The following is a 21,236-nucleotide window of genomic DNA, read 5'->3' as shown; positions in this document are numbered from 1 at the left end:
GCCGCCTTACGAAATTTCCGGGTTACGAAAAAAAATCCATTTAAAAAAACTGTTCCGGGTTACGAAGGTTATTTCGGGTTACGAAAAATTTTTTGGTGCTTTTCGGCGCTATTTCACACCAAATCGCGGCTTTTCCCCATTAGCGCCAATGGGTTTTTCGCCTTACGAAGTATTCCGGGTTACGAAAGCGGCGGCGGAACGAATTAATTTCGTAACCCGGGGTACCCCTGTATAATAATTCCTCACTTGATAATTTATTACACAATATACCATATAACCCAAAAGTTGGAAACACAAAGTATTTTAAATTATCAGACAGTACATTAGGTCACCTTGTTTAGGTACAGTTTACGCTTAGTAGAGTATGATGAATCTGTTGTAGACGAAAATGTAAAGTAAGCCATCCACATTTTCACTCTTACACACACACACATACACACAGAGAGTGAATGCATTGATACTAACAAAACAAGTGTTCTAAGAATATATAAATGAACACTTCTTAAATCCAACTACAAATATACCTCAGTTAATGAGATAGATATGTTCCTGGACATTACTTCTTTAACAAACAAAAAATTAGTACCAGAGATAGAAACATGGGAGAAAGGGGGAATAGGCTCCCATACCACAAAAAAGAATGGTCTGACATGTTTAAACAGACTTTTTATGCAAGACTAACAATATGCATATACCAAACAATACAACCTGGCCAGGTAAGTCTTCTACAAGTAAGCAAAAATATTTTGAACCTTCTGGAAACCACTGTAGGTTTCTTCCAAAATGAATCCACTGATGCCTTTATCTTTCGCCAACCTCCATGTTTCTTATGATTTCCACTCTTAACTGCAGACACCGAGAACTGTCAAAGCCTTTTTAACAGACTACCTTCTCTTCCCTCTGTGAACCCCATCTATTCTGTGTGGATTTTTAATGGAAAATATTAATAAGTGTTTTTGTGTGAAATTGATGCATAAATGGGCAAATGCCCCCATTGGCTAAAGTGTGTTTACAATCATTTCAGAACTATGCACAGTATTTTTGTACATTTTTTCAAGTAAGACCTAGAAAACATTTTTCCCATTCATGAAATGTAATGGAAGTCCAGAAATAAATGGATAACCAACCAGCGACTACATTTAGTTTTCCATTTACTCAAATAAATCTCACACATTTTCTCATTTATCACCTACATCAGGCTCAACTTTAAATAATACAGACTATCTACAACTGCGGGGAGAGACAGCATGGTATAGTGGTTTGAGAGTTGGACTACGACTCTGCAGACCAGGGTTCGTATTCCCACTCAACCATGGAAACCTACTGGGTGATCTTGGGCAGATCACATGCTCTCAGCCTCTGAGGAAGGCAAAGGCAAACAAATCTTGCCATGAAAATTCTGTGACAGGTTTTGCCTTAGGGTTGCCATAAGTCAGAAATGACTTGGAAGACACACAACATCCACAATTATGGGAGGGCTACCGTTTTTAAAAGTTACACATCCAATACAAGATAAACAGAGACTAGAGACAGAAATATATTCCCTAACTTACACAAATTATGAGTTAAGCTACTGTTGTTATTAATTACGTCAAGTAAACTTCAACTTATAGTGACTCTATGAGTGAAGACCTCCAAGATCTCCAAGTCACTCAGTTATCAACTACCCTACTGAGTTAAGCCATATCTGTGCAATAACGGCGTGTTACAGACGGGCCCATGAGGCGCCGTCATTACGCGCGAGGGGCGGCACTTCCTGACACGCCTTGCTCCTCGCACGTAATGACATCAAAATGGCGGTGGCTGTTCCACACGGCCGCCGCCATTTTGACGTAGCGTACGCTCTGCATTCGCACTTCGCGCGGCGGAAGTGATGCTTGAGTGTGCGACTAGCACCTCACGGTGTCTCTTCCGGGGCTGAGGAAGGAGCGCGATTTTCGTGCTCCTTCTTTGCTGCATCCGGGAACCGCGCAGTTTGGATGCTGCAGTTCCCGGACACAGCAACCAGCAGCGGCGCGAGACTGCCCCTTCTGGGCCGTCTGTAACGCACCTATATTAATTTACTTCCTTTAATTTTAAGCTAGTCAGGCAGAATGAACTTTTAGGATAGTAATGATTTTTCTGTTTTTATTGTTTCTTATTTTTGTTAGTCATCCTGGAAATATACATTTATTTTGAAGTTACAGGCTATAAATTATGTAAATTTGTGTGTCTATACTCATCTATGATCATAGTCTAGCAGTTAAAAACAGATTTTGCTTCTTAGCTTACATAGGGCTTTTCAGCAGTTTTTAAAATTTATGCCAATTTGGAATCTGAACAGTATCTGTTTCCAACATATTGCAGATGGTACCTACTATACAGAAAAATATGTGGAAATAATATTTTCTTAAAAGTATTTTTCCTTGCATAATTTTCAAGGCAGGTGGTCAGTTTGTGCAGCTTCCTACTTTTATTTAAAAAAACAATACAATAGCTAAGCTAACACATTCCTTTACATTGCTTGTAGCTTTGTTTGTTATTGGCCATCATTCTCTATATACTTTAGCTTGCAAAAATAAGTGTCTTATAGAAGTACTCTATGAGAGAAGAAATGGAAGTAGTGTTTTATTTCAGCAGATAATTATTATTACCTTTTATTTGTATCAGGACACTGGACTCTTGGCAAATATGCACCACCTTTGAAAATAAGGAAGTGGCTAGAAATATTCTAACTTCTTGCAAGGCAAACAAAAAATCACCACAGTCCTGGAATGGCATTTTTGTCAAATATGGGGGCCGTTTGGTATCATTACTATACAAATATGCTGTAAAAAACTATGGCTTGTGTCTCTACAAGGACAGGCTGCTGAAAGATATGCCTGAGAAACAGGATGGAAGTGGAAGCCCAAACAGGAACCTCATAGAATGGAATCATCTTCTTGTATTCAATCTGACCAGCAACTAAAAAACAATTTTGGAGAGAGATTAAATATTACATTGTGATCCCATCAGTCTTAATAATTATCCTACTTGTGCTGCAGTGAAACCTCTTAAAGAAAACCTCCAAAGACAACACACATGTACTGTAATTGATATAGTGGCAATCAAGATGGTACAAAGCAATACAAGATTACAAAAGTAATTGGGGGGCAAAACAGGGGGGAAATCCAGTGCTGTTAAGTGTTAATAGCATATAGTTGCTATATGGTTTAATTCCAAGCTACTTTACTTTTAAGTATAGAGTTATATGTCTTATGATGAAACCCAGGATATATCAGAGTGTTGAGCTCCATAAATCGACACCAATAGTATGGACAACAGAAGAACTGCACTGATAAAAGTCAGCATACAAAGGAACCTGCAATTTAATATTTTAAGTCAATTATATCAAATTCACACTCTTTTCACTGCTGAATATACAGTTCTTTGGATTTTCCATTAGCCATCATTGACAGATCTACAACTTATATCAGAGTGAACAATTGTGGCAGGGCCACAGGCCAATTTTTGGCCCAAGACCCCCTAAGACAGTGATTCCCAAACTTTGGTCTTCCAGGTGATTTGGAATTCAACTTCCAGAAGTACCAGCTATCTTGGCCAACAGTCAAGAGTTTTAGGAGCTGAAGTTCAAAACATCTAGAGGAACAATGTTTGGGAACCACTGCTCTAAGAGCTTCACAGACTGCCAAAAAACACACAAACCAATACGCCAATTTCTGTTTAAGAAAAAACTGTTTAAGCACTGAAGGGCAGTTCTTCAAATATACTCAAAAGGCAAATGTCCTCCCTTCTAGGATAGGCAATTCAGAAGGAATTGGGAGAGGCCAAAACAGCACTGGGTTATACTTTGTCCATCCCAGCTTATATTATTAGGGTCCTGGTCCAACGTCAAATCTTCCTTGCATTCTACAGGTACCATGGAAACTAGGTTCATTTTTATACACTATATGGTTACAGAATTGTTGGAATTCCTTAGTATGTTGAGTGGACCTGGTTGTTACGAACGAATCAAGATTTAGAAGCAGATCTGTGTACTTGCATCATCCTATGGATTTACAGATGCTACCATAGTAACTACAGCAAATCACTGCTAATTAAAGCATTTAACGAAAAGTATTAATCTTAAACTCATCCCATATTAGCTACTCAAAGATAAGAATGTTTAAACTTAAATACTGTAGTTTGACAACCCTTTGGCTTCAGTTCTCATTCTGATAACAAATTACCCTCAAGTAAAATAAATAAAAATAAAAATCCTAAATCTAATTTCTAAATTGTGCATCACTTTTGTGGCTCTGCAGCAGACACCAAAATATATTCAGCAGCATTTTTTCTCTACAGTTCTTTGCTTTTTAGGTATTCCTTTTCCTTCACTACTCTGATGTTGAATTAGAAGTATATCAATGCACGTGACATTTAAAATCTTTAACATAACCAAACAGCCATATTTACTTACCAAACAGCAACAGCTATCTAATAAAGTAAACCCCACCTCAATGAATTAGACAAAAAGCTAATTTTCATTTTAAAAGCGAGAAGATATCCAATTAGTCATACAATGGGCCAATGTGAATTGCTTTATTGTTTTGCCAACATGCTGTCTTTTAGCTCAACAGCTGTTGTGTATCTTCTAATTGATGTTTTATAGTGGAATTTACATATAATGGTTTAAGCCACCTCATATACATACTACATAGGCAAACCTAAACATTGTTAAAGATAACTGATCACCTAATTAATATTCTTAACCAACTCATACTTCCTCTCACAGAAATATCAACTAATCAGTGTTCATCTTCCCAATCAATAGCACCTTCAAACACTTTATTTTCCTTTTATATTACCTGAAATCATTTAAACCAAATATCAGATCTTTGGTATTATGTGTCCTCATTTCAGGCTTATATGTTCCCTCATCCTCTTGTGCATAGCTATCCCTTCCCTCTTTTCTTGGTTTGAGAAAAAGGACCATCTTGCTCAAAGCAAAGGGCGAATAACCATATATAAGGAGGAAGAAGTGCACTAGGGTTCAGCCAAGCTCACTGAAGTAATATCAGAGCTCTCTTTGGTAGATGTCTTACCCATTCTTTGACTAGCACTATGATTTCCCTTTCTACCAAAGAGCTGGGAAAGAGTCAATGCAACATGCCAGTTGTCTAAACACCTGTTTTGGATAATTCATGGAAATCATTTTTAAGATAACATTTTCAGTAGGCATATAGAATTGGGATGGGAATCATGCAATTTGCCAGATGTTCTTCATCGTCAGCTTCTAGCATTTGTTCCACTGGCTATACTGAATATGGCTGATGAGATTTGCAAGTCAACAATATCTGGTGATCCAGCTAATTCCCATTCTGACACAGAAGAACTGGCCTTGTTGAAGAAAAATTATCATGAATTCGACAAAGGGAATTCCTGTCTCAAACTTTTAGAATTTTTTGAGAGCATCAACATTCAAAAATATTTCAATTACATCCCTGCCCAAATTCTTATGCACCTTCAATGTTTTTCCAACTTATGTTGAGACTAAGATGAACCTATCATAAGGTCTTTTTGACAAGATTTATTCAGAGAAGGTTTGACGTTGCCTTCTTCTGAGGCTGAGAGAATGGGACTAACCCAAAGTCACCCAGTGGGTTTCCATGGTGGAGCAGGGATTCAACCATGGTCTCCCAGAGTCCTAGTACAACAGACAAATCACTATAGTACTCAGGCTCTCACCCTTGACCAAATATTTCTGAGCAGACCTAGCATTCATAGGATATAAGGGTAAGGAGAAGAACAGGAAATAGGATTAAGTGGACAGATCTCATAACTGAGGGAAGCAAGAAATTTGTCAAATATCTGTGCTGGGGGCCATTGCTTTTTAAGTTGTTCATAAGCAATCTGGACTCAGGAGTGAAGAGCAAGATGACAAGGCTTCCTTGAAAAATTGTTCAGCATGGTAAACTGCACAGAAGCATGTATTGTATTTGTATATACGAGAAAAGAAAGCATTTTGGAAGCAAACAGTACAAAATGTGTGTCAATCCATTAGTGTGTTGCATGATCTACCACCAGCTAACGGGTTACTCCATTGCGCTCCTCTGTGCTCCAGCTCTCTCCCAAACCCCAGCATTCATCTTAAAATTATAAGAATTTAAAATATGTTGCAGCAGGGAGTCATGTGGGCTTGACAGGTTGGCACCATGAAGCCTGCTGTATTGAGCAAAGCAGCCCTACTCAATGAATCTGGTGAAGAATCCCAAACAGAGAAATGAAGTATGCCCCTAAGCATGTTGCATGTGAAAATTGTCTTTAAATCAGTTCACAGAATTTATAGTGAAAACATAGAACAAAAAATGAGTGCCTATTGAATGTGCTACTGGAATTCACTGGAATTTCCAAGTAGCAAGGCAAAGATACTTAATTAAGCCTGGTACAATCCTAAACCAAAATAATGCACATCTTCTCAGAACAACTTCTCTAGATGTTCCCCCTGTCTTCCTTGAACATAAATCCTCATAAAAAGGATTTGAATGCAAATCTAAAGAAGATTTCACACCAGGCTGGCAGGAAATCCAGTTAGTCTTGACCATTTACAGCACAATCTCACACCTATCTACTCAGGAGTAACAGTAGTTAAGCGATATTTTAGTTTCTGTAATTTCTGTAGTTACACTTTTTCAGTTCAACTTAGCACTTCAAAGTTAGTATGTACTAAAAGCTGTTCAATTAAAATGAATTTAAAAAGAGGTTTTAGCTCTCAAGGAAAATCATTAAATGTCAGTAATATTTATTAACTCAACAAGCTGTTTAATATTTTCTTTTTCTAATAACGAAATTCTATTTTTAAGTCAAACGTTGCAGCCACAGTCTAGCAAGGTTGTTTACAGCCACTCAACCCATTAAAGATCTGTTTTTAAATCAGCTTGTTTCTGTGTTAAACACTTGACACATTCAGAACAGTCTCATATGTTTTTTCACCATTTACGCCAAAGAACAGAGAATACAGTATACCGAAATTCAGACAGATGCTATTTCATCACAAGACACAAAGCTAGAAAACTTGGTTGGAAGCCTGCAATAAAATTACAATAGAATAAAATTATATTCTACACCATGAAAACTTTAATTCAGCATGACTATATTTGTTATGTTAAATTCTTCTACCATCAGTGAGAGGTTATCAGCAACTTGTGGTGTAAACTACCGTCATCAAGGAAAAAATAAATCTGCTTACATCAGGCCTGCACAACATATGGCCCAGGGGCCGCATGCGGCCCACCAAAGGATTTTGGGTGCCCCATGAGGATGTGAAAGAACTTCAAGGCTCCTCCACCACTCAGCCCTCATCTAAGTAGAGGGGGAGGAGGAGGAGATGGAGAAGAGGCAAACGTTTGTCCTGCAAGGCTCCTCCAATGCCTGCCGTTGTCCCGAAAAGAAGGCCAGATGGGGGAGGAGGCAGAAAGGGCCAACGTTTGCCCTGCAAGGCTCCACTGCTGCCCTGCTTTCTCTTGAGAAGGACAGGTGATGGAGGAGGAGGAGGATGGGCAGATACTCACCCTGCAAAATTCCTCCACTGCTCAGCTTTCTCCCGAGGAGAAGGCTCACTGAAGGAGGAGGAGGAAGAGGCAAATGTACATTCCTAAGGCTCCTCCATCATTCAACCTTCTCCAGAGGAGAGATCTGGGCAGAGGAAAAGAAGGAGAGATAAGATCCCTCTACTACTCAGCTTTCTCCTGAGAAGAGGAGAGGAAGGATAGAATTAATAATAATTAATTCTAATTAATATTATTAATTAATATTAATTCTAACTAATTAATATTAGTAGCAATAGCAGCTTTATTTACATACCGCTTCAAACCGCACTACGCAGTCTCTAAGTGGTTTGCAATGTAAGCTTATTGCCCCCAACAAGCTGGATACTCATTTTAGCAGAAGGATGCTAGGCTGAGTCGACCCTGAGCCCCTGGCTGGGATTGAACTCACAACCTTGTGGTTTGTGAGTGAGTGGCTGCAGTACTAACATTTAATCGTGCCACTTATCTGTAGCCCAAAGAAGTTTAGCCTACTTTAAATTTGGCCCCTATCTACTGCCAAGTTGTGCAGATTTGGCTTACATGATCAAGTATGCTGAGATAACACCGGACACTACTTTCATCTCTTGAAGATGCAACCAATCAGAGGTTTAAAATGAATGGAAAGAGAATCAACAATCCACCTCTCACTTTCCACAATAGTTAGGTTGCATCATATCTAACACATCATATTCATAAATCTTCAAAGTATCATGAACATAGATTACTAGTAAGAATATGTGGTTGAAGCATCTTGGAGGGGAGGGGGGTGCTATGAACCCTACAAGGTTGCCCAAGTATTGCATAAATTACACCCACATGCAATCCTGTTTTACTATCTTCAGGTCAGACCTAAACAAAACAGAATCCCTTTTATGAGAAGCTCTTATTACAGCTTTCTAGTAACAGATTACAGAGTGATATCCTATTCCCTTCTTTTAATACTACAGCCAATCAGTGGCATCACTAACTATGGTGTCACCTGGTGCAGAAAGGGTGCACATTCACTACCTCTGCTCCTCCATTCCTGGGCTTTCTCCCAGGGAGGAAACCTGGGACAAAACAGCCAGCAAGGGCACACATGTCCCCCTCTTGTGCCTCTATTCCCAGGCTATCTCCTCTGGATGTCACACAGTGTGGTCCACACACACAAATCCATGGCACCACTGTGTAAATTTACAGTGCTTTATAAATAAAGGTTAAGAAGAAGAAGAAGAAGAAGAAGAAGAACTCATTTCAGAACATTACTAATTCTACTTCAAAAAAATGGCTAGGTTAGCCAACTTCCTCCTAACGTACAATTCTGGGAGCAGATAATACTGTACGGGTATTACTTTTGGTGACGAGGATGATTAGTCATCAAACCACAAACTCTACCACAGATACAGTCCAGCATCACTCTGCTCTGTTTGCAAAGCTATATAAACTTGCATAAAACCTATCATATTCCCCAAATAAGTTATTAACACTGTGCACAAATGAGCATTTTCATGCAAGGTTTATGGGCTGGGATAGCAGTGGATACTTCTCACATATTCATTCAATGGATTAGTGCAACAATAACATACCAAGGCATGTGACAGGAGGTGAATATGAATCAATCATGATTTCAGCATCATAAAGTGGCCATATTTAGCTTCTGCTGAAAGATGCTAGCAAGCAGCTAACACAGTTGCACAAATGCAGTATTTAAAAAAAAACAGACTGCAGTAATTGATGGAAGCAAGAAAGCCCAAGATTTCTGCCTAGGCTGACTGCATTTGCAACTTTTCTTTACTATTTGCATTTTTGTACAAAGTACAAGTAGGAAAAGTTCACAGAATATGCTGCAGATATACCTCAATTCATTCCCCAGCTTCAAACCAAATTTGTGCGTACATGTGTATGTATGTGCTTTCAAGTTGTCTGTCAACTTAAACCGACCCCATGAATTTCACAGTATTTTCTCAGGCAAGCAGTACTCAGAGGTGGCGTTTCCAGTTCCTTCCTTTGAAATATAACCTACAGCACCTTGTGTACATTGATGGTCTCCCATCCAGATACTAACCACGACTTAGTTTCAAAGATCAGATGGGATCTGGTACCTTAGGGAATTTACACAACTTACCACCACCTTAAATACAAACCCCACAGATCTGGCCTGGACATGTATTTGCATAAATGAAGTATTGATTCTTTAACCAGATGAAACTGCAGCTTAACAAATCAAGGCACTACAGTTTTCTTTACAAATCATTCCTTTTCCAACTCAGAAGGTTTAAGCCAAACAATTTAAGGCAAATAACCCAGTCCTGACAGCTGGAATTAACTTCACAACATTGATCATAGTCTATAGTCATAAAGAGCTCATGTGGTGTAGTGGCTTGAGCACTGGACTTGGACTCTGGAGACCAGAGTTCAAATCCTTGCTTGGCCATGAAACCCACTGGATGACCTTGGGCAAGTCACATTCTCTCAGCTTCAGAGGAAGGCAAAGGCAAACCCCCTCTGAACAAATCTTGCCAAGAAAACCCTGTGATAGAGTCACCTTAGGGTTTCCATAAGTTGGAAACAATTTGAAGGTACACAACAACTACAGCCGTAACAGTATGTCCACTTCTATAGCTACAAAAGCCAATAAACTATTTTCATATTTCCTTTCTCCTCGGTCTGATTAGATCTAACACTGCACAGGTAAAATAACTGCTGTTACCAATGAAGGATAGGACACTGCAGTATTCCAAGGCAGTAACATGCTCCCAGTTTTCCTATCATGGCAATAATTTATCTCAGGCAACATTAAATATTCTGCCTTTGAGGTATCCAGCATACATTATTTTGGGGGCTGGGGGGGAGATGGGGTTGTCCTGCATGCATAAGACATCCTAGATTGTCTGCAGCCTCTCTCTTTTTTTTAACCACTGCTCAGCAAAATGCATCCAACCTGAACAGCAGCAAAGCCATTAGTTCTGGAATAAAATGCTCAGCTCCCTTCATTAATCTAGTGTTACCCACTGTCAACTGTACGCCAGATACCCTCTTAAGAATGGCATTCGTTGTAGTTGCTCAGCTCATCGTCTCTCACTGAAGCACAAGCATCATGATATAAAGATAAGGACCTGCTATATAATACGGCCAAGGTCTATCACATTCAGCATTGTGGAATACCTTCAGCCAAATGCTTCTAGGTACTCACTAGCAGAGTGCAAAGGAAACGGCCATCCTCTGATACATATCCTCTCTGTCTGGCGTTTAGGGATATACCATTTCCTACAGTTCGCCTTAGGGTAGCCATAAGCCGGAAACAACTTAAAGGCACACAACAAGAACACAAGGTTGTTTGGCACGCCAAGCAACAAATACTGTTATTTTTATATTATTATATGCACTGAAAAAACACACTCGCAGTAAAACACACACCGCTCAGTGAGAAGGGGGGAAGACAGAGAGAAATTGATCATCCTCTGCTATTACGACCCCAAGGGCAGCATGCCTCTAAACTCATGTGTCCAAGGGCACATCCATCCCAGACCCACAACGAGAAGCCCACAACCTCCTTCTCCAGCATCACTAACCAGCCTCTGCACCTTTCCTTGATGGGGCACTGTTAAGTCTGAACTCCTTGATACTAGGCCAGGACAGGACCCCTGTAGAAAAGAAAGCACACGTGGCGCAGAAGGTGGGTGGGCAGGCGAGGGAGAAGTAACTATTATTAATATTCAAAGATACAGCTGTGTTAGTCTGTAGAATCAGTGTGTAGAGAGATCTTGTAGAGACTAAGTGAAAGAAAGAAATTGGCAGCATGAGCTTTCGTAGACTTCAGTCTACTTCCTCAGATGCATTACTATTATTAATATTATTATCATTATTATTTCCTACCCACCTCTGGCCATGGATCCTGGAGGGAGACAACAACAATCAATTAACAAATACACAACAACAGTTAAAAACATGTCAGTCAAATCACACATTAGTTTAAAATGACAAAGAATACATTGCTTGTTCTTATGTGCCTTCAAGTCGTTATGAACTTATGGCAGCCCTAAGGCAAACCTATCACAGGGTTTTCTTGCCAAGTTTCTTCAGAGGGGCTTTGAAGCTGAGAGAGCGTGACTTGCGTCCAAGGTCAACAGGTGGGTTTTCGTGGCCGAGTGGGAATCCGAACCTTGGTCTCCTGAGTCGTAGTCTGACTCTCAAACCACTACACCAAAGATGCATGCGTATAACAACGATCAACACAATTAATTATTGTAAAAAGCTATCATCTGGATAAGCAGCGTCAAGCCACTCACCCAAGGCTTAGGAACAGGATGCAGAGCCTCAAAGGAGGGCCAGGGTGGTGGGCTGAGTATCGGAGTATGACACTGAGAGACCAGGGTTCGAATCCAGGCTGGGCCATAGAGACCCAAGTCACACTCTCTCCCCCTCAGAGGACCCTGGCAAGGCGTGGTGTAGTGGTTTGAGTACAGTACTGGGTTATGCCTCTGGAGACCTGGGTCAGCCCTGTGACCTTAAGCAAGTGACACTCTCTCAGCCTCAGAGGACGGCCATGGCAAACCCCCTCTGAAGAAACATGCCAAAAGCCCCGTGGGAAAAGAGGGAACCGCCCCTCTAACACACCCCACGGGGACAGGAGGGGCTGAGGCTGCATCCGCACAGCACGGATAATCCCGTTTGATAGCGCGTTATGAAACCGGATTACCCCTGCAGTGCGGACGCAGCCCAAAGGGGGGGGGAGCCCGCCCGCCCGCCCGCCCGCCTTCCTCTCTTACCGAGTGGTTCACCCCCCACATGAGGACGCTGAGGAGCGGGTCGCTGGCCCGGAAAAGCTTGACTTTCTGGGCCACGAAGTGCTTCTTCTTGGTCTTGGTCTTGCTCGCCATGACGGAGACGATGTTGCCCGGGGCCGCCATGGTGAGCCTCTGAGGGAGAGGAGGCTCAGGAGGATCCCCTTCCTTCCTTCCTTCCTTCCTTCCTCGGCTGAGGAGGAGGAGGAGGAGGAGGCTGGGCGGCTAGCGAGGCTGCGGCAGGAGGAGCGCTCTGGTGCCGCAGCTGCTGCTGCTCCCGCCTCCTCCGCCTCCTCCACCGCAGGACAATGCCAAGCGCATCCTGGCCCAGCCGCTGCTACTGCCGCCTCCTCCTCCTCCTCCTCCGCTCTCTGAAATGGCCTCCCTCATTCCCTCCCTCTCGGCCTCTGCAAGCCACGCCCCCTCGCCTTTTGCGGGGGCAGCCGCCGCCATCATCACCACCCGGCAAACGCGCCGAGAGGCAGAAGGGTGAGGGAATCCTGACGCTCTCTTAAATGAGCATGCGCAGTACAGGCCTTTGAAGTCTCCCCTCTCTCCCTCATTCCCTTCCTTTGCCTGACGGAGAGGAGGGAATCCTGCCAGGGTTTGTGAGCATGCGCAGTACAGGCCTTTGAAGTCTCCCCTTTCCCAAATTCCCTTCTTTTACCAGACACTTAGTTCGGACTGGAGCTACGAGGCATGAGGGAATCTTGCCCGAGTTTTTGAGCATGCGCAGTAGCAGAATTTGAAGTCGTTTCTCCCTCCCGCATTCCTTTCATTTGCCAGACTCTTAAGGAGAGGAGCTGCGAGGCAGAAGGGTAAGGGAATCCTCCCCGAGTTTAGGAGCATGCGCAATAGGGGAATGTGAGGTCTCTTGGCTCCCGCATTCCCTTCCTTTGCCCTGCGCTTAGCAAGGAGAGGAGCTGCGAGGCATAAGGCTGAGGGAATCCTGCCCGAGTTTATGAGCATGCGCGGCAGTCGTTTCGCTCTCCTACATTCCCTTCCTTTTGCCCGACTGTTAGTATCTCAGTAAGGATCCAAGCAGTGACCACCAGACGTCCTCCTTTTCCAGGACGTGTCCTACATTTCATCCTGTCCAGGAGAGATTCCAAAACGTCCTCCATTTTGAGCATGACTAAAAAAACCATTATATTAATATGGGTATTGTTTAGCTGTTACTTGGTAATGTACCTACATTTCCCCTCAGTGTCCTACATTTTAGGGTGCCTTGTCCTCCATGGCTTTTATCCTGTATCCAGGGGTGCCTGTGTTGGCCATATATGTTGTTGTGGTATGCCTTTCTGACTTAGAGTGACCCTCTATCATGGCACTTGGTGGCCTTGGGCGAGTCACAATCTCTCAGCCTTCAGAGGATGGCAAAATTGGCAACCGGATTAAAATAAACACTTCCCCAAGAGGAATTTTACGTTCCCCTTAGGGTTGACATAAATAAAAACTGATTTGCACACAACACACAACCCACGACCAACAACAAACAACTGCTAGTCACAGGGGCAAAGTCCCACACTGTTTTTTTTTTCTTTTTTTTTTTTTCTCGCCTCAGAGGATCTGCCATTGGTACAAACCCCGCTAACGTGCCAAGAAAACCCCATGACAGGGTCGCCTCAGAGTCGCCATAAAGAGTTGAAGGCTCATGACAACAACACTGGTTCATACTCCTGTGACAGAGATGCTGTGAACACTCATTGAAATGTGAATTCATGTGTCTTAGTTCAGCTCAAAATGGAGGACATTTTGAAATTCCTCCGACCGGGGCAGAAGGTTGAAATGTAGGATGTGTCCTGGAAAACGAGGATGGATGGTCATCCTGTGGAGAGGTCTTACTTACTTTCCCCTCTGCAGCTGCTCAAAAATCACCCCCAATCTCGGTTTCCTAAGAGAGTGTGTGACTTGCCTAAAGTCACCCAGTGGATTCCCATAGCCAAGCAGGGATTTGAACCCTAGAGCCCTAGTACAACACTCAAACCACTACACCATGCTGCCTCTCTTTATGGACTACAGCTCCCTAAACTGCCCCAGCCAATGGCCAAATTGGTTGGGGGGTTATAATCCAGAAAAGTAACTGTTGGCGACCCATAAAAATGCTCCACTCTCCCTAAAACACACAAGATGTGTATGCAAAGAACTGTGCTGCTTTGTTAGATTTTCTGCACCAGTATCACTACACACTCCCAGCTTGTGTCTCATTTGATAACAACACGTCGTCTTCTCATTTTGGGGCTCCTGCCAGAAAAACATTTTTCATCTTGAGGAGCCTTTATATAGTTCATCAAAGATGTTCCTCCTGCACTGAATACATTCCAGGCCATGCCCTGTAGTTACTATTGTTTGTTGTTAATGAGATTATTAATTAGAAAGACGCTAGAGCTGCATATCCTAACTAGGCAGAATGCACCACTGAAACCAATGGCATAGCCTTTGAACTAAGCATGGTTAGAATTTTTTTTTTCTTTAAGCGTGACCTATCGATGGAAAAATAGGACATTTTCCTTTTCTTAAGCTCCTTCAGAGAATATAGAGATATATGGCTATCTTTAGTCCAGCACATATTATGGTGACCTCAATAGCTACTCAGATGTGAGAGATCCAGGTCTACGTAGTTAAGCAGAAGCTTTGAGAGTGGTACTAAGTAGGTTTACTCAGAAGTAAGACTGACTGCGTATAGCAAGATTAGGACAGCAGCCTTGGGTTAAAATTCAAGAATGTTCTCCTCTAGAAGAATTTATGTGCTTCTAATTTCTTTGAAACTAAGAAGGGTTTTACATCTGCAGCAAATAAAAGTACGTACAATGTTGGATGCTGCTGGTATTTTGCCTGTGCATACTTCTTGTGTGGTTTTCCCCCACCCCCAACCCATCCCTTTCTACATTTGCAGTTGAAGTTGCTGCCAACACTTCCTCTGCAAGCCAGTAATAGGTCAGCTGTCAGGGTTTGCAAACTGCAGAGGAAGTACATTTTTGCTGCTGAAGAAACTGCCGAGTCAATGTAAGGAGCAATTCTGTGATGTTTATCCTACAGCCATCCACAGGTTCAGATTTTACTTCAGAGAGTGACACTTAAAAGTGCAATCCGTCAACTATGAGAAGTAAGTCCCATTGATCTCAGTGGGATTTACTTTCAGTTAAATGTGTGCATCTTTACTGCAGATGCTTTCCTTCCAGTTCCTTTACAATATTAGACCTGAACTGAGGGAGATGTCAGGGGACAGTCTATTGGTGATGGGGGAGAGCGTACATCACTCGCTCAGTCATCCATTTTGCTTTTCATAGAATTATAGGATTGGAGGGAATTCCAAGGGCCATCTGCTCCAACCCCATGACAGTAAGGTTCACCACTAAATCACCCCAAGAAGTGGCTATCTGGCCTCTGATTAAACATCTACAACAAGGAAGAATCCACCACCTTCCAGGGCTATCTATTGCATTGTCAAGCAGCTTTTACCAATAGGTAGTTCTTCCTAATGTTTAATTGGAATCTCCTTTCTTGTCCTGTCCTTTGGAGCAGGTCATTCCATATTCTACATGACATTTTTGCAGATAGTGATATTTTAAAGATGGCCATCATATCTCTTAAACATTGATACAGTGTTAATAGTGGATTAAGCAGCCTTAATCCACAAGGTCTCCTTAGGTTGTGTTGGTCTACAACTTCCAACCAACCCAAGCAGGTAGTTCAACACACCTAAATGGCACTACATTATGGAAGGCAATGATACAAGTGTGTTCTACAGGTAATTTTGCAATGATTTAGAATGATGTGAAAGCGCAGTAGTGAACTTTGGTCTCAACAGATTCCCCTACCCTCCCTCTATTATGGTTGTGAGAAGGAGATGCTGTTACTTCTCTTGTTTAAACAACAAGAAGTTCTTTTTACAGCCAAACTAGGAGATTAGTTGGTTTAAACCAAGGTTTCCATGAGAGGTGGCTACAGGTTCTGCAAGAGATTGTGATTGTGTGTGTGTGTGTGTGTGTGTGTATTCAACTGCAGGGGTTCCCTGAGACCTGAAAATTATTTGAAGGATCCCTCCAAGGGAAAAAGGTTGAGAAAGGCTGGTTTCAACTGAGGTTGAATTAAACAAGTCAGCATAAAAATCAGAGCTTCAGAGCTTGGAAATTATACTTTTTACTGCAAATAAAACAATACAAAACAACACATGCCGATTTACTTGGGCAGTCATAGACTTGTAGTCCAAAAACAAAACAAAACTTTTCCCAAGCTCTCATGATCCTGGCTTGTTAACAAACTGTTGTTTATACTCACAAGAGAGCCATCTGTTCTGGAACTCCAGTTTATTTGTTTATTTATTTATTTACTGTATTTATACCCTGCTCTTCACTTAGAAAGGCTCTCAGTTAGTTTACAAGTGAATGTAGAAGATGTTTCTAAAATTCTTTGTTTGAAAATTAGGTGTGCCATTTAGGTGTGTTGAACTACCTGCTTGGGTTGGTTGGAAGTTGTGACCAAGAGGGAAGGGGAGCTCAGGCATTTCGGTATGAATGAAGGAATGAATGAGATTTTATTTATATACCGCTGTTCCTTCAATCACGGCGGTTTACAAGATACTAATAAAATACAATACAGTACGAATCAAATTACAAATAGAAATTAAAACAGCAAAAATCCCCCATATTAAAACCGTACAATACAATACATCATTAAAAATCCATCATTCATTCCTAATAATTAAAACCAGTTAAATCAATAAAGCAATCTAATAATACAACACGCAATACACAGGAGAAGATGACAGTCAGGACATGTGGGGAAAGGCTTGGCGAAATAGGTGAGTCTTGAGGTTTTTCTTAAATGACTCCAGGGAGGGGGCCGAGTGGAGCTCATCAGGGAGAGAGTTCCAAGACTGCGGGGCCACAGCAGAAAAAGCCCTTTGTACAGTCGCTACATATCTCATCTTGGGAACTCTCAAAAGTTTTTTCCCACCTGACCTAAGGGTGCGGGGCGGATTATATGGGGAGAGGCGGTCCTCCAAGTACTCTGGGCCCAAGCCATTTAGGGCTTTATAGGTAACAACCAACACCTTGTATTGGGCCCAGAAGCGGACTGGCAGCCAATGCAGATCTTTCAGTATAGGTGTTATGTGGTATGGCAACTAATGTTACATTTGAAATGGTCTGTAGGGAAATAGAATAGAAAGGCACCATCAAGACAAATCAGGAGAGTGCAAAGAACTTAAATTAGACCCAGAAACACTATAGCCTGGTCAAGTTGGGGAGAAACCAAAAGGGTTATCTGCTGGACATTGTATGCCTGGACCTGAAGGTAAAGTGACGCCTTCTCTGCAACTCAGAGTACCTCATGAGAAAGAGAAGTAATGGACAGATATAGGTAGAGGGGCAGAAAGCAAGTATTTGTGAACCATTATATTTCCCTTTGTTGTTATTGTGTGCCTGCAAGTCATTTCTGACTTAGGGCTACCCTAAGGCAAGGTGTTTTCTTTACAAGATTTGTTCAAAGGAGGTTTGCCATTGCATTGCCCTGAGGCTGAGAACCTGTGGCATGCCCACGGCCACCCAGTGGATTTCATGGCCAAGTTAGGAATTGAACCCTGGTTTCCAGAGTTGTATTTCCCTGGCCATTGTCATGTCTGTGCACTTCCAGTCTCAGGATGGTGAGAAGGAGATGGGGGAAATAGCTTGAGGCCCAGGACACTCATGAAATCACAGTAGTTTACTGAAGATACAGGTCAGGCTATTCATTCTGCTCCAGATTTGACTATGCTCCAAACCTCTAAGCACTTATTCAGTAGTACATATTGGATGTGATAGGATTTATTGGTGAGTATCAAATTCATGGGGCCATGACAGGGAACTTAAAGGCATCTGTGTATGTACAGAATTGCATTGCCAGCCCAAGGGAGGAGGACTGGTCGATTTGACTTTTAGACAACAGCCCTTTCTTTCTTTTTGTTGCCAACTCTCCACAGTAAGGGATTTTACGTTTTTATTGTATCTGTGAATCTGGCATACATATTTTCCACTTTTCAGGAGCTGTATTCCCTCTGCAGTACACTGTGTTGTTTCCCACACTACCTTTAAAATACATATGTGTGATTCTCACTGGTGAATCATAGCTCAAGGATACCAGCAAAGTAATGTGATAATAAGTCATTCAAGTCACTTGGAAAGAAGGCTTGTATATTCTATGGCGGTGTGCAGACATACATCATTCACATGGTAAACCCATTTGTGGATCTGTTGCTGTTGTTGTGTGCCTTCTTCACATTGTTTCCACCTTATGCAACCCTAAAGCAAACCTATCACAGGGTTTTCTTGACCAGATTTGATCGGAGGAGGTTTGTCTTTGCCTTCCTCTGAGGCTGAGAGAGTGTGATTTGCCCAACCAGTGGGTTTCTATGGGTGAGTGAGGATTTGAATCCTGATCTTCAAAGTCATAATCCAATGTCTCCAGAGTCATAGTCTAATGACTCCAGAGTCATAGTCCAATGTCAACCATGGTCTCCAGGGTCATAGTCCACCACATCACATTAGCTCTCTTGTGGATCAATAGGGACCCTTTTTGGCCAGACATACAACTTTTCTCAGGAGCACCTGTTGAAGGTGAATTGATTGAGTAGCTTTAGCTAGCTGTACAGAGCAGGGATTATCTGCCTCCTTGAGAAAAGCAAGTGGCTACTTGCCTCATGTGAGCCAATGTGGTGCAGTGATTTGAGTGTTGGACTAGGACTCTGGAGACCAGGTTTCGAATTCAGGCTCATCCATGGAAACCCACTGGGTGACCTTGGGCAAGTCACACACTCTTAGCCTCAAGGGATCACAATGGCAAACCCCCTCTGAAGAAATTTGCCAAGAAAACCCCATGATAGTTTTGCCTTTGGGTCGCCATAAGTCAAAAATGACTTGAAGGCACCCAACAACAAGAAACTTCCCTCATCAGCTGGCTGTGGAGAGCACTGACTAGCGAACCCTGATGACAATCAAAAAGCCACTTCCCCTTCCATTAATTTGTTTTTCTAAAGTCTCCAAATAAACATACAACTGGATAAACATGACATTCAAGTAAGTTTTCCCCAGCTCAAAACACAAGAGAGAGGAATCTGAATGAGATGCTTGATGTGTGGTTAAAGAAGCAAAGGAGGACAAAGCAGAACAAGCCCCAGAGCAGAAAAACAAACAAACCAGTAGTTCCTGTGCCTCTGTGCACACTCTTCAACTTCTCAAGGAAGAACAAGTGTCAAGGTCAGAATACATCTCAAAAGCTTTGTGACAACTGAAATGTTAATAGAATTTAGAGACCAAGGTGCAAAGCCAGGTTAAACACTGAATAAAAGTGGAGCTCACGCACAGGAGTAAGCAAAGGAAACTGTCCTACCATTAGGTCGACTGAGGCAGCTGCCTCAGGCAAAAGATTGTAGGCACCATGAAAGAGCAGCAAATGTTTAGATATGTAATTGTTTTTTATTTTTACTGCCAGAGATGGGGAGATATGCTGGTGGGATTTCTGCATCCAAAGAACTTGGCTCATGTCAAAATAATTTGGCTACATCATTTGCTGCTTTGCCTTAGGCAGAAAATATCTTGAGCCAGCCATGCCTCGTCTTCTTGAGGCTGACACCACCTCTTCTTTCATTATCTCTGTAGCACTCAGTGGTATGTATGGTGGAGTCAAGGCTCACAGAACTGAAATGCTGGGACTTCTGAATTAGTAGGGATCAGGATATTATTTGATACTACTCTTCCCTAACCACTCTTCTGACATATTTCTCTTTTTTATCTGCTATCTTCATAGCTGCTGAGGGGAGCAATGGATTTCCTTAGCAACAACATATTGCTTGGACAATTTCTGTTGTAGTGCACAGTATTTGAGGGTGGGTCGGCTTTCAATGGGCAACTGATACCTGTCAGCTTTACAAAACACCTGCTGATGATGGAGGTTCAGACCTCTTGAACTTTAAAAAAAAAACTCTGAGTCTGCATCTGCACTAGAGAAATAATCTGGTTTGACACCATTTGAACTGCCATGGCTCAATGCTGTGGAATTCTAGGGAAGGTAGTTTGCTGCGGCATCAGAGCTCAAGTGGTGTCAAACTGGATTATTTCTCCAGTGCAGATGCCACCTGAGATAAAGTGCTTTTCCCTAGTGCTAGGAGAGAAATTTCAAGAACTCCTGCAAAAAGAAACTCCTAAAGAACTGATAATCTCACAATCTTAAGGGCATGCTATTTCCTCTTCTCATGTAGTCTCATATCTCTCCCTGATGCTAACCACAACACAGCCCTTTGCCAGATCACTATTTGATAGCTGTCATCTGAGCCTAATAAACTGGGTATTATTTTATATACTGCTGCTGTTTAGTTTTTAGGTATATATGTATAAACACACATACACTTAATTGCCTGCATTTTTCTTCAGGGCTATAAAGAGCAGGGTTGTGTCCCACTGAAAAAAGGGTGTATCCTAGTTGGTGAGTGCTTACAAGCCAGCCAGCTGAATATCTTTGAGATGGAGTGACAGCTTTAGGACAAGCAGGAAATGGTCTTCCAACTATGCATTAAAGGGAAGGATCCCAAGAAGGGATTATAATCCTGCTCTCCGCCCTCCTCCCTCTTTGATTTCCAGGAAAATACTCCATAGACCTATTGCCTCTTAGTATCACAGAATTCATGTTAGCAAGGAAAGCAGGCAGGTAGGTGGGGAAGGGAGTGAGGCAGCCATTTGGTGTAGTGGATGGCAGGTAAACAGGTGGGGTCTCTGGCATATGGGGCAGCCTGGAGCCTGCTTCAACTGGAATTTCCACCACATCTTCTTGTTGCCCCAGCTTGACAGGGACAGCTATGATTAATCCTCTACCACCCCACTTTCCCATTTGCTTTTAAAATGTCCCAGTTTCTCTCTCTTCCTCCCACCTTCCCCTTTATCTTCACCTTACT

At 42.2% G+C, this 21,236-nt stretch overlaps 1 protein-coding gene across 10 annotated transcripts in view; it reads right to left on the bottom strand.

The window, feature by feature from the left end:
* The window catches only part of PIP4K2A (phosphatidylinositol-5-phosphate 4-kinase type 2 alpha), a 94,435-nt gene extending 81,750 nt beyond the window's left edge, over positions 1-12,685 (bottom strand). For 4 of the 10 annotated variants that reach the window (XR_006104657.1, XR_006104659.1, XR_006104658.1 and 1 more), the window contains exon 1: positions 12,296-12,685. Coding sequence is in view for 4 of the 10 variants with exons in the window: in XM_042475334.1 (XP_042331268.1) it covers positions 12,296-12,436 (141 nt within the window). In the remaining 6 variants the exon portion in view is untranslated. The remainder of the gene's footprint in view (positions 1-12,295) is intronic. The other 6 variants (XR_006104656.1, XM_042475332.1, XM_042475333.1 and 3 more) reach the window with 2 other exon arrangements.
* Positions 12,686-21,236: the final 8,551 nt, after the last annotated feature.

Source organism: Sceloporus undulatus, chromosome 6 (assembly GCF_019175285.1).
Source record: "Sceloporus undulatus isolate JIND9_A2432 ecotype Alabama chromosome 6, SceUnd_v1.1, whole genome shotgun sequence".
NCBI classification, from domain to species: domain Eukaryota; kingdom Metazoa; phylum Chordata; class Lepidosauria; order Squamata; family Phrynosomatidae; genus Sceloporus; species Sceloporus undulatus.
Note: the sequence above shows the minus strand (reverse complement) of the source record. Positions and strands in the feature narration are given on the sequence as shown.